General features: G+C 63.3%; 1 protein-coding gene across 1 annotated transcript; it reads right to left on the bottom strand.

Moving 5' to 3' along the window:
- Positions 1–268: 268 nt before the first annotated feature.
- Positions 269–13,787, bottom strand: MLYCD (malonyl-CoA decarboxylase). Its single transcript, XM_089319016.1, has 5 exons — positions 13,165–13,787; positions 5,707–5,819; positions 4,723–4,879; positions 3,512–3,658; positions 269–1,313 (listed from the first exon to the last, which is right to left on the bottom strand). Exons 1-5 carry the CDS (start codon positions 13,711–13,713, stop codon positions 780–782), a joined length of 1,500 nt encoding a protein of 499 aa, XP_089175142.1. The 5' UTR covers positions 13,714–13,787; the 3' UTR covers positions 269–779.
- Between the last annotated feature and the right edge of the window lie 300 nt (positions 13,788–14,087).

The raw sequence follows: 14,087 nt of genomic DNA, 5'->3' as shown, positions 1-14,087 counted from the left end.
GCAGCCAACAAATCCAGGCGGCATGTGACCAGCGGGACTGGGGGAGTCTGGAAGATGGAGAGCAGGGCAGGTGTGACGTCTGCCCACCGCCAAGGGCGAAACGTGGTGGATGGACGGAGACACGCGTTCACACACAGAGCTGCGCCCGCAGACACGCCTCCCCCATCACAGTGCTCGCTCTGTCCTGTTCTCACCCCACACTGGCACAGCTAACGTTTCAGAGTGGACGCCAGCCTTATGAGGACTCTAATCCTAAAGACAACCGCCATGAGATATTAAATAATCACGTTTAATGCTACGGAACAAACCTGTTCCTGACCATTCCCTTCATTATGAACCCGCACGACCACCGTTTTGAAGCCTGCAGCCCACGCAGGCCTCGGACAGCAACATCTGTGCAGTCGCGGACTTCACTTACTCTACTCTGGGCCCAGCGTCAGGATCCAGCTGGTGAAACGCAGCACGGCCTCGTGTCCCCGCCGTGGCCTGGGGAAAAACGGCCAACGCAGCCAGCACCAAGGGACGCCCCACAGCGCGACAGAAATCTGCTGCGTCAGGCCCCTGCCCTGGTCCCTGTGGGCCACGTGAGCCGCCCTGGGATGAGGGAGGGCTCCAGGCCACGGGGGCAGCACAAGGCCTGGCCGCGTCCACGGCCGCCGTCTCGGCTCAGGCAGCCAGGCCCGGCCTCCACAGCGCCCGGCTCCGCCCCGGCTTTCCTCCCAAAGCGCCGCCGCGCCCGGGATCCTCCCCACGCCAGGCTGGGGCTGTCGGAGACCAGCTCAGAGCTTGCTGTTCTTCTGAAACTGGGCCACCAGGTTGAGGACCTGCTCGGAAGCCTTGATGTGCTTGGAGCCGAGGTAGGCGGTGCTGTTGGTGCCGGTCTCCTCCAGGAAGTAGCGGTAGTTGACCATGAGGCCGCAGGAGCCCGCGAGGCCCCGGAGGCTGCTGTCGCCCATCCAGTTGATGCGCCACAGCACGGCCCCGTTCTGCAGGTGGAAGTTGGCCACGGGGTTGAGGGCGTAGCCGCGGTGCTTCTCCCCGTACAGGTACCAGGCGCAGAGCCTCAGCAGGGGCGCCTGCAGCGCCCGGACCAGCTTCTCCGACTCGGCCCACTCGCTGCTGCCCAGGAGGGCCTTGAGGGTCTCGTGGGCGGGGCCCCCGGTGAGCTCGGAGATCTCTCTGCACTCGGAGTCCGTGAGCAGCTCACTCCTGCCCCGCTCCTTGGCCTGCGAGTTCAGAAGCCCCAGAAGCCACGCGGTGAACCCAGGGATGGGCGACAGGCTGGAGAACACCGCCAGGTGCGGAAACTCCTTCTGGAAAGCGGGGGGAGAACACGGATTCAGCAGGTGCGGCCCCGGCACGGCCTGAGTCCCAGCAGCCGCCGGGTGCCGTGTGGTGGGCAGTGACGTGCGACAGGCGCTGGGGACCTGCAGGACGGCGCTTCATCTCTGCCCGTCAGTGTGCACAGACAGCGGCCGGAGAGCTGGGCCCTTGCCCGGAGTCGCAGCTGGCCAGGTGCAGTGGCGCGTGCTCCAGAGGGTCCGACCCCATCTCCACCCCACACCACAGCACGCCCTGCCCGCGGATGCCCCCGGCCCAGGGCCTGTTCTGCAGCTTGGCACGGAACTACCAATGCCAGGCAAGTGGACAGCCGCCTCCCGCCTGCGCCTCGCTGGGGACGGGCGGGGAGGGACGGCGTGCAGAAGGGTGTTTCTGTCCCGCTCAGCTCTGCGTGGGGAGACACGGCTGACGTGACCAGGCGAGGCGGAGGCTCGGCGCCGTGTCTGCACGCCTGTCACACGCACTGCACTGGAGCAGAGGCCTGGCCGGAGTCCGATGAAGGACAGCGCCTCAGGCCCCTTCTGCGCCCCCCCCCCCCCCACTGCGGTCTGCAGCACGAGCATCCCCACCACGCTTAAAATTAAAACCAGAACGCCAACGACAGGACAGCGGGCACTCCGGACTCAAGGCTGACTCTGGGGCCAGCGCTGTGGCGTGGCGGGTGACGTCACCGCCCGCGATGCCAGCCTCCCATGTGGGCGCTGGTTCCAGTTCTGGCTGATTCCGATCCAGCTCCCTGCGAGTGTGTCTGGGAAGCAGCGGAGGACGGCCCAGGTTTTGGGCCCCTGCACCCACGCGGGAGACCTGGAGAAGCTCCTGGCTCCTGGCTTTGGCCTGGCCCAGCCCCAGCTCTGTGGCCATTTGGGCAGTGGACAACTGGATGGACGGTCTCTATTTCTTCTTCCCTCTCCCTGTAACTCTTTCAAATAAATAAATAAATCTTTTTTTAAAAAAGGATATCTTTATTTTGGTGCAAAAATTTTTGAAATCCATGTACAGGTTTTTCATACATATTTCTCTAAATATTTGGAAGACCCCTTGTACACATGGATTTAAAAATTTTTTTGCACCAAATATCTTCATTTTCCATAAACAACTTCTGAGGCACCCTCGTATTCAGACGACTGATCACGGCGTCCCCAGCGTGCTCCGTCACTGGGCAGTCAAGTGGCTCTCCAGCTGTTTGCTTAGCAAGCCCTGATGAGCACTGGGGGCCGAGCGGCCCTCCCAGGCCCTCCCTGCTCACAGGCCGGAGCCAGCTGTGTGGCACCACCGGGGTGCTCCCGGTTAAGGAGGCGGCTCTGGCTCAGAGGTGGAGTCCGAGGGAATCCTCGGAGCCCTGGGCTCTGCTCCTCCTGGCCCTGTCTGTCTTGCCCTCTGCACACCCCACTCATCGACACCTGTGGCAGAGCGGAAGGCAACAAGTGGTGGCTGTACTAACTGGATGTGGCTGGTTTTCACCTCTGGGGAGCGAGGCCGAGCGTGCGGTCACGCAGCTGCTACCCGCCGGGTCCCGCGTTCTCAGGCTGAGAACAGATCATGAGTGGAGCAGCAAGCACGCTGCACCCTAACGCGTCTCACGGCTCTGCTGTGTGCGGGGAGCGTCTGAAGCTGAGAACGACACGCCAGAGCCCGTGATCGGCAGCCCCGTCGCGTGACCAGTGACGATGCTAGTGTGGCCTGCCTGAGCCCCTGAAGACAGAGGTTTTGGAAGGCTGGGCCTGGCGCACACGTGCACATTCTGCGTGTGCAGGGGGTGTCAGCGCTTTCCACAGCACAGCAGGCAAGAGGGCGCTGCACCAAACACAAGCTGTGAGCTGCCTGCTTGACTGGCCCTCACAGACCACAGGCAGCCATGCTGATGGGCGTCAGAGGCTCGAGGCCTGGAGGGCGCGGCATGGCGAGGGTGTCCGCAGGCTGTGTCGTGGGCACTGGGACAACAATGCCCACTCACACGCGGTCACCCGGGGAGGGCTGATGTCCACACACACAGGAGCCAGAGCCTGCACGCCTTGTCTCAACACCATTCCCAACTCTGCAGCAGCCTCAGGGCTCTGAGGACTGGCCGAGGGGCCGCTGGCACTGCGACCCCTCCCTGCTGGTGGCTCCTGCCTCCATCAGTCCCGGGACCCCTGACCCGCGGTGGAGGCCACGGGGGCTGCGTACTCACCTGCAGCTGCTTGACCACCCGCTTTATAAGGAAGGTGCCCAGCTCCACGCCCTGCAGCCCTGGCTGCGTCAGACTGATGGAGTAGAAGATGGCCGCGGTGATCCTGCTCTTCTCCTCGGTCTCCGGGGGCTGCTCCTTCACTATGGCCTGGCAAACAACGGCGGAGGTAAGAGCCAGCTCGCCGCCCTCCAGCCCTCGGCAGTGAGTCAGGGTCGGCCAGCCCATGAGAAACAGGTGACGTCCCTGTCTAACTGCACACACAAACCGGGGCCCGAGAGGAAGCACCTGTGTGGACACCGTCCTGACACCCCCCCCCCCCCCCGCCATGGACAGGCGGGCTACAGTCGTCAGTCTCTAAACCGCCAACCAGGTTACAGGAGCCACCGCCTGTACTAGGATACTCGCCCGAGAGCGGAACGTCTAGGTCGGAGGTCGCGCATTTATATCCTGTACCTTACACCGCCACGCTGCCCTTATGACTTCCGGTGCCAGGCTCCTCCACCGCACAGACTGGGAGGAGGTCTCTCCCAGAGACCCAGCAGCTGCCCGCCAGCCGACTTAGCTCCGTGGTGTCCCACCCGAGGCTGCGCTGCCCCACGGCCCGTCTCGCGGAGTGTGCTCATCTGCTCAGCTTCCCCCGGGCTGGGGCAACTCTAAGTCCCCACCCCAAACCTCGGGGCTGAGCACAGCGCTCTGACGCGTGGTGCACACTCCCTCAGCTGCCTCTCTCCTGCTCCCTCGCGGTCCCTGCACTGCCCAGCGTGCCGGCCTGAGGGGCTCAGAAATCCACGCAAGCCCCTGCAGGAGAAGAGCTTGCCGCGTGGGGGCCCCCCGTGGACAGCTGGGCCCAGGGCAGGCGCGCATCTCTCCCCTGTCCGCTCACCCTCCCTGCGGGCCTTTCACAAGCGCTGAAGCGCCAAGCCAGGCATCCTCCCGCTCTCTCTCCTGGACCGCTGGCTTCAGCCTCACCACCGTTCCCCGATGGACTCGGCCTGCGTCTCAGCTCCGTCTCCCAGCTGTCCTGCTTCCCTAGCTGCCCACACACTGTGGACTGCAGATCGGCAGACTCTGCCCACAGGCGAAAACGCTCGCCAAAATCCAGAGCTATGCATTTCCCCTTTTCAAAGGATAGAACCCAGTAAAAGGGAAAACCGGAAGGGGCTCTGCGGGATGCCCTCTTGTCCCGAACCGACCGGTCACGGTCACGGTACCTGGATGTTGCTGGGGATGTCACTGGTGAGCGCCACGTGCAGGACGACCAGGGGCTCCCCCGGGGTCGAGCAGTGAGAAAAGAAGTAGCACCTCCGGTAGGGCCCGACACGGCGCTTCATGTCCATCCAGCTTTTAACAGGGTGGACAGCCTCCGATCTGGCGGGAGAATCGCGGAGGTAACTCAGGGGTCATCCAGCGCTGACTGCTGAGCCCTACCCGCCTGTTCACTCGGGGCAGTTAAGTCCTTGGGGCGGCTCCAGCGAGCTCGTCTGCAAGACCCAGAGACAGCCACCCCCTCCCGGAGGAACCGCGCTGAACGAGCCGGTCACACCCACGGCCGTGCTCCGCTCTCAGCGCCACTGCAGAGTGAGCGCGGCTCTCGCACGGCTGACCCGGCAGACTCACGCGAGGCCCGCGGCGCGCCTTGGTGGGCAGCACCGCGTCTGCAGGGCCGCACACACTCGGTTCGCGGTGCCTGCTCACACCCAACCACCCGTCTCAGCCCCGGAGTCTGTTACGCCGCAGCTGGTGGGACAGCATCAGGCTGCAGACCCCACGGAACAGGAGCGTGGGGAAGTCGCACGACACGACGGGACACGCAGGTCCAGCACGGCTGTGACCATGCACACTACCGCTCACGGAGAGACTTCAGCACAGGGAGACACTGTCACAGCTGGAGGAGGAATGACTAGGAATGTGCTCCCTGTGCGTACCACGCTTGCAGAGGGTCTCGGTGGGCACAAGGCGGGCTCTGCTTCCCACACTGGGACCCAGGGAAGACCCCGCTGGTGCAGAGCCATGTCTCCTCAGGACCTGGGCGCCACACGCGGTGACAGCTCCCCTGCAGGATGCTGAGTCTGCTTCCTCAGACAGGAAACAGCGTCTCCCAGGGGAGGGGGCTGAGTACTTGCTTGGGGCTGAGTACTTGCTCGGGGCTGAGTACTTGCTCGGGGCTGAGTACTTACTCGGGGCCGAGTACTTACTCGCTGATCTTCTGCAGCACCTCGCAGGACGAGTGCCAGGTGACCCGTTCCAGGCTCAGGAACCCTGAGGAGAACCACTCCGAGAGCATGCCTTTGAGCACTCCGTTCATTTCCTGCGGGGGAGGAGACAGAGTGGAGGCCTCCAAGGCGCAGGTCACGGCCTCCGGGGGGGTGGGGGTGGGGGGCACCGGCACGGCGAGTCAGAGCCGGCCGAGGAGCTTGTCGGAACAGCTCCTTCTAAGACACCTCTGCTGGACCTCAGCTCAAAGCAAGTCAGGCTTCCACTCCACCGTTTATCTGGGCTCAAACCCGGTCTACCAGATACCGGAACAGGAATATTCCACATGAACCGGGTGGCCCGATCAAGTGAGTTCCATTTCACTCAGCCTGGGGAACGCAGCTGAACACGCAGAATCCACGCGCCTGTCCAAGACGCCACAGAGAAGCACGAGCAACCACACGGCACTCGGGCCCTCAGGCTCCTGGGCCAAACCCTCAGCCCTCCGCTCCCTAGGGAGAACAAGTGCGGCCCAGCGCTCCGCTCCGCACCCTGAGACGCGTCTCAGACGGAGAGGTGCCACAGTTCCCAGGCAGCGTTCGTGTCTGCCTCGTGGGACACAAATACCAGCGACTGGCAATCAAAACATTTCAGATTTGCTAGCACTACATTAATTTTGCTTCGCTTGCTTCTCTTATCTGCTTCCAAATGCGAGCTGAGTTGATTTTACCATCCAATATGCATTTGCCGGGAAAGCCCTCGGGAAGGCACAGAACGCGCGGCAGGGTGGAACCGCCGCCCCGCGGCCGGCAGCACTGCCCACGGCCCGGGCAGAGCTTGCCCAGGGCGGCAGACACGGCTCATTCCTTCCAGATTAGCAGAAGGCTCATTTCTTTACTGGGGCCGTCCATGCCCGGAATCGAGGCTGCACTGTGGTTGGGGGCAGTCATGTGACTGACAGCTGGCCAATGAGGTATAAGCACCGGTCCCCCGCAGCACTCCCGGGAACCTCAGAAGATGGTGGGGGGGTGCCCCTTTCCCTGCAGGATGCTAGGCGATGTGATGGCAGTGTCAGGGCAGCCAACGGGGCCATGAGGTGACGCTGGAGACGAAGGTTGTTCAGGGCGGAGTCTGAGACCCTCGCCGAGAGGACCCCAGAGCACAGCGTGCCCAGACTGACATGAGAGCCGAACATCCCCAGGGCTCACACCTCCATGATCTGGGTCTCCCACCCACAGACAAGCACACACCAACAGACACACGGAACAGTGTCTCTCAGCGACTGCACAGAACGGACTTTGCAGAAGGGTCACAGAGAACATGACTGAACTCCTGCGGGGACCAGTGTCAGCCCAGCTGTGGGGATCCAGGACTGGACTCCTATGGAGACCAGTGTCAGCACAGCTGTGGGGACTGCAGGACTGAACTCCTGTGGGGACCAGCGTCAGCCCAGCTGTGGGGATCCAGGACTGGACTCCTGCAGGGACCAGTGTCAGCACAGCTGTGGGGACTGCAGGACTGAACTCCTGCGGGGACCAGTGTCAGCACAGCTGTGGGGATCCAGGACTGGACTCCTGGGGGGACCAGTGTCAGCACAGCTGTGGAGATCCAGGACTGGACTCCTGCGGGGACCAGTGTCAGCACAGCTGTGGGGACTGCAGGACTGAACTCCTGGGGGACCAGTGTCAGCACAGCTGTGGGGATCCAGGACTGGACTCCTGCGGGGACCAGTGTCAGCACAGCTGTGGGGATCCAGGACTGGACTCCTACGGAGACCAGTGTCAGCACAGCTGTGGGGACTGCAGGACTGGACTCCTGCGGGGACCAGTGTCAGCACAGCTGTGGGGATCCAGGACTGAACTCCTGCGGGGACCAGTGTCAGCACAGCTGTGGGGACTGCAGGACTGAACTCCTGCGGGGACCAGTGTCAGCACAGCTGTGGGGACCGCACAGGGCCATTTCCCACTCTAACTCCTGGTGGGACGTAAGGGACTCAGAACTGCTGCCCGGGGCCAGGCTGCCGGAGAGGCCGCGGCTCAGGCAGGTGTCAGGGCACCGAGGTCTACCTTCACAACTCTAGCAGGGCACGGAAGGGGCCGCTGCTCTGGGGCCACCTGGCGGGAGTCAGGGACAGCTGGACCGAGGTCCATGCTGTGGCTGGACAGCCGGGGCTGTCCGCAGACAGCACCCTGGGGGACGCAGACTCCCGCCCCTGGATTCGACCGAGCACCGGGGCCACAGCCAGGGGCTGCTCTGAACACGCGAGTTCTAGCGAGGTGACTGCACGTGGTCGCGCGGTCCCTTTAAACTCTGGACCTGCCATCCAGGCCCCTTTATGTGGCCGCACACTCTGCAGGGGCAGACAAGGCGCTCACGGTCAGAGACGGCAAATGGAAGAGGCACACGGCGACGCCGGTGATGCCGGCGATGAGGAAGCAGCGGGAACGCACGGTGCGAGGTCTCTTTGCCAGGCACAGAGACGGCTCTGCCCCACGCGCGGCCTCTGGCCCGGCAGCACCTGCTGGCCTGCCTGCGCTCACCACGCTCTGCCACCAGACCCCTCCCTGGGAAGTTCAAACACAGCAACAAGACCTTGCTCACGGCTTCCTGGGCTCACAGACCCTCTGACGCGTACTCAGAACGGTTCGTGGCGCGTGGTTGAGTTCTGGGCTCAGTAAGAAGCTGGCAAAGTCAGCACTAATTATGAACGAATGGTTTGGCTAATCAGAGTTTCCCCTCTAACGGTCTCTGTTCTATTCTGGGCTACTGACAGCTAAAGAATGTGATGCCGGTGCGGAGACCTGGGAATCTGGGGTAAAGGTTAGAAGTCTCCCTGGCTGAGTTCTAACTCTGACGACAGCTGCTGGGGCTGGAAGGGAGCACTGGGTGCAGCAAGGTTACCGAGCGCCGGCCAGGGAGGGAGCACTGCCAGGGAGGGAGCACCGGGTGCGGCAAGGTTACCGAGTGCCGGCCAGGGAGGGAGCACCGTGTGTGGCAAGGTTGCCAAGCACCAGCCAGGGAGGGAGCACCGCCCAGGGAGGGAGCACCGGGTGCAGCAAGGTTACCGAGCACCGCCCAGGGAGGGAGCACCGGGTGCGGTAAGGTTGCCAAGCACCAGCCAGGGAGGGAGCACCGCCCAGGGAGGGAGCACTGCGTGCAGCAAGGTTACCGAGCGTCGACCAGGAGAGAAATCCACTTTATGCTCATGGCCTCAGCAATGGCCCACCAGCACCAGACTGAACGGCGCACCTGCAGGGATGTGCCGGGGGTGCCAGGGTCTGCGCCGGCTCTCGGTTCACTCAAATGGCCGATTCCAGCCATGTCTCGGATGACACTGGGTAGAAGACCCCCAAACCTTTCATTTTAGCAGACACAAAACCTGTCTCGGTCTCTCTTCAGAAGCAGTAGGCGTCACCACTGCCTACTTTCGGGGTGTGCACAAAGGTGACTCTCCCCTGCTCAGAAGCCCGGGGCTGGGGGAGGGGCTGAACGCCGGGGTGGGGGTAACACACAGAGGTGAAGGCACCGGGGGTCGGTCTCTCCCAAGCTGCCACTCGCCGGGCACTCTTCCCTATCTAAGCACAGACTCCTGTTCCGCGAAGCTAAGCACAGAAGCCCTCCGAAGGGGCTGCCCACCAGCGTCTCGCACGGCTTGGTCCGAGCTTTTCCCTCCTCCAGGCCCTGCGCTGCCGCAGAGGCCAGCACACCTCTCATTTCACGGCCATGAAGGAACCTCTCGGGGCACAGGCCCGCTCGCCTCCAGGGCCCACACTCGGCTGCACTGCTGGAGAACACCAGAAAGCCTAGAAGTCACACCCACACCCGCACTTCCCCCGGGGCAGCCCATCGCAGCCCAGAGCCCCGGGGCAGGCCCCCGGCAGGGCTCACTCCGGCTGCAGGGCACAGTCCTCTCTGGGCACCTCTGGGGATCACCAAGGGCAACCGACAGGTGCCTCTGAGCCGCTGCATGCCCTCCCCACGCAGGACCATGCGAACCAGACTGACGCCCACCAAAAGGGCCCAATTTGAGCACAGCATGAGCTTCCAAACTTAAAAGAAAAAAGCACCTACATAAAGAACACTTGTTATCCTCCAGCCAGAAGCACACCTGTTTTCCTGGTCCAAGTGAGCTGTAGGGATTTTCACCACTTTGCACACTGAATAATTCACTTATCGTCCTCTTTTTACAGGTTAACATGGAAGGTTTTGGGCCACAGAAGGCATGCATACTGACACATACCTTGTCTGCCACGTCCTCAACCATCAACGCTAACATGCCTCTCCTGGAATGAACCCACGAAGATCAGTTCCTGTGTAACCCAAGGAGGTCGAGGACCCCCAGCAGATGAGTGTACGGGGAGGGGAGACCCCAAGGAAGATAGAGCCTGACCTCACATCAGAAAGACACGCACATATCTGGCCCTCACATCTTATCTTCCAAGCAAGGGCAGCTGATGCGGACTCTAAACTTATTCCCAAGGGAGAGGAAACACACACACACACACACACACACACACACACACACCCCTTATCTGATGTAAAACGCCCAAGGGCACACAAAGCCCAGCCCGGCCACCTGCCTTGGGCCTCAGCGGGGCTACACTCCAGAGGAAATGCCAGTCCCCCAGACTCCGTCATCTCCAGTCATCACATCCCTGGGGCACAGACCAAGGTCTCGGCAAATGGCGCCCTCATCTGTTTAGCAAGGCTCTGATACAGCCCTGGGGGTGGGCCCTGCACAAGAAGCAGGCCACTGTGAGCTCGCTGGCCATCAGTGGAACCTCTCACTCCAACAGGGAGCACCTGCCCGGGCAGATGAGTGCCTCCGTCCGGATCCCACCTCCAGCCCACGGAAGGATGGGACCGAGCAGCGGCTCCGCGCCCCGCTCGCGCCCCTCCACCCACCGTCCCGGCAAACACACGGGGTCAGCTGTCTTTGTGACCTTTCGTTTGCCATTTATTCTAAAAGTGCCTCTGGACGGCACAGAATTCCATCAAGGAAGGAGCCGGATGAGCCACGCGGGGGCTGAATCCACTCCACGGCCGCGCTCGGGGCCAAGCCTCAGCAGGTCTCCTGTCACTGCACGTCCACGCCACCCAGCCAGCCCCGAGGTCAGCAGGGCCAGGCGGGCAGTGCCCACAGCCACAGTGCTGAGACCTGGGGCAACCAGGGTGTCAGGGCCCTGCTCCCTGATGGCGCCCGGCACCCGAGTCAGCCCGCGGGGGTCTGGGAATCCCAATCTGAAGCTCCGGGCGCTGAACTTCCGGTGGTTTCTCAGACTTCCCAAAGCACACAGCTCTGGCCAAGCTGCCTCTTTAACATGGGGGCAGAATCCTGAGAAGTCGAAGACAGAGTGAGAAAGGACTGTGCACCAAACCCACGCAGGCCCAGCACCAACGTGGACTGTGCACTCCGGGCGGTGGCCACGTGCCCCCTCAGGCTACTGGGGAGGGGAAGCCGCACGTGTGTCCTGAGGGCAGGGGGACTAGGTTCATCTGTACTCTGCCCCATTTTGCTGCGAACCTAAAACGGCTCTAAAAAATAAACTCTAAGAAAACGGACTGTTCGCACTAAGCAATTCGGTGATGGGTTACAACAGACCCCAGGTGTCAGTTCCCATGGAGAGAGAAAGAATCACTCTTAAATGACCGGGGTCTACGCATCTGGCATGTCCCGCGTGCAGCAAAGGAGAAAGGAATGAAGAGACTCGCTGTTTCGGCCGCACGCTCTGGCGAGAAGGCCAGGATGTCCCTGGAGACCTGAGGGAGGTGCCGCAGAGCCAGCTAGCAAACTGCAGGCTCCCCGTCCAAGCCCCGTGCGCGGCCAAGGTCAGGCTGGCGTCAGGCCCCACAGTGCGTGATGATTCTCTCTTATGCATGTGCACAACTTTGGTCAAAAGACAAGGGAATCTGTGAACGTCTGGGATGGTTCTGTTCCTGGCTCCTCCCCAGACAGGCAGCCACCGCGAGTCTCTTCACGAGGGAAGGGCAAGGGGTGCACTGGGAACATCTCAGGGAACGTGACAGGACGGCCTCCCTGCTTCCTGCCGGGCCCAGACCTCCAGGCCGGTGGAGGATGAATGACGAGTGCGTGGAGCTGGTCTCGTGGCAGGGGCACCCACGACCCCGTCTCGGTGACCCCTGCATCACCCCCAGGAAGGGTTTCTGGTCCTCACAGATGGGCATCTCAGCCGCTCAGAGCACACTCCGCCTGCAACTCGGCCAGCTCAGCGCTAAGAACCGTGCCTGCCCGAGTGCAGTGCAGGTAACAATAGGGGGCTCTCGGTCTGGAAACCTCAGGGAAAAAGGGGTGTGGTCCTAGGTAGCACACAGTGTCACCAGCAAGCAAGCCGGCAGGAAGCCTGCTGTTGCCATGGTTCCCCGTCAGCGTGATCCCATCTGTAGCTACACTCAATCTTTAGGCATCTACGGCCAAGGTGAGGCTTTCTGACAGACACATGAACTCACAGCATGAAAGTGACATGAACTGTAGGGCTCAGAACCCTGCGCTTGGGTGGGGGCTGGACCCACCCAGCCACACCTGGGTCCTCTCTCCTCCGCTGTCAGTGATACAGGGGCCGGCGCTGTGGCATAGCGGGTTAAAGTGCTGGCATCCCATATGGGCGCTGGTTCAAGACCCGGCTGCTCCATTTCCCATCCAGCTCCCTGCTGTGTCCCAGTAAAGCAGTGGAGGATGGCCCAAGTCCTTGAGCCCTGCACCCACGTGGGAGACCCAGAAGAAGCTCCAGCCTTGGCTGTTGCAGCCATTTGGGGAGTGAACCAGAGGATGGAAGACTTCTCTCTCTACCTCTCCCTCTGCCTTTCAAATAAATAAATAAATAAACCTTGAATAATAATGACAAGGGGGGGTACATCCACCCATCACCCACCTAGGACTGAGAAGGGGGAAACTGTCACGCCAGGGTGAGGAAGGGACTCAGGGCAGCCACGCACTGCTCTAATTTTTATCTAATTGTTACAATGCCAGCAACTTCCTGGGACAGTTCCAGCACCTCCCCCACAGCGGAGGGCGGGTCAGCAGCCTCCCTCGGGCTGACTTAAGTCTGCAAGCATGTGCCTGCGTGAACAGGACGGCACTGCGCTGCGTGCCCGAGGCCCTCTGCGGGCAACTCAGAACGGCCTCACTGAAGCGCTGGGAGTTCAGGGCCCTGCGCCAAGTCCCGCGGGGCGGAGGCCAGCAGTCGGCCGCTCCCCGGCGACCTTGGGCGCCACCCTGGTGAGTGCACTCCCCGGGACTGGTCCAGGTGTTCAGAGGTTGTCTGAGGCCCGGTAAACGACATGCACACACGAGGCTGCACGGAGCGCGCCGAGCAGCCCCTCAAAGCCAGCCGGGCACCCAGCGCGTAGCCGGCACCCTGCTCGGGGCTCGCGCGGGCCATGCGGCAGGGCCAACAAGAGCCCGGGGTGGGGGGACAGGGCCGGCCCGAGCGGGGCCTTACCCGGACGTGCGGCCCCTCCAGCAGCTTGAGCGCCTGCGCCTCGAGCAGGTCGGCGCGCAGCCGCACCAGGAAGCGCACGCCGCCGTCCAGCTTGCTGATGTGCTGGAAGAGGCCGCGGTAGCGCGGCACGAGCGCGTAGCGCAGCCGGTCCTCGGCCTGCAGCAGCACGGCCGCCTCGCGCGGCTGCTGGCGCAGCTGGAGCACGCCGGCGCTCTGCTCGGCCACCTGGCCGTGGTCCACGCCGAAGCCCTGCGCCAGGCGGCCCAGCAGCTCGGCCCGCTGCGCCGCCTCGGCCAGGCCGCCGTAGAAGCTCACAAAGTCCGCGCACTGGCCCTCGGCCGGCGCCGGCGTCTTCTCGCGCAGCTCGTAGGCCGGCATGGGCGGCACGGCGCGGCGCAGCAGCTCGTCCATGGCCCGCTCCAGGGCGCCGGCCGACGCCGCCGCCGCCCGCCCGCTGGACAGCCGGGCTCCGTGCGGACGCGGCGGCCGCTGGGGTAGCCGCAGCGGGAGGAGACGCCGGGCCGTCAGGCCTGGCCCGAGGCCTCGCATGGTGACGGGCGACAGCTGCCGAGAGGACAAGCCGCCAGCGCCGCCGCCACCGCCGCCGCGCTTCCGGCTTCCGGCGCGCGCCGGCACCATTGGCCAAGGCCGGTGAAGGGCATGGCGCCGGCCAATCGGAGCGCGGTGCGGCGGGGGCGGTGCGGCGGGGGCGGTGCGGGGCGGGCGCGCGGCGGGAGGCCAAGTGCAGCCAAAGGTCCCAGCCGGTCGTGGTGGCTTCCGGGACGCCTAGTTGCAGCCCCTTGGCCGCCTTGGCCTCCTGTCCAGACACCTGGCCACCGAAAGTCACCTTCCCAGTCCCTGTCCTCCTCCCCGACCGCACGCGCGCCTCCACCCTCGGAGCGCCGGAATCCCAGGGACGGCTC

Source organism: Oryctolagus cuniculus, chromosome 18 (genome assembly GCF_051225735.1).
Source record: "Oryctolagus cuniculus isolate XC-2025 breed Fujian yellow rabbit chromosome 18, ASM5122573v1, whole genome shotgun sequence".
Lineage (NCBI taxonomy): Eukaryota > Metazoa > Chordata > Mammalia > Lagomorpha > Leporidae > Oryctolagus > Oryctolagus cuniculus.
Note: the sequence above shows the minus strand (reverse complement) of the source record. Positions and strands in the feature narration are given on the sequence as shown.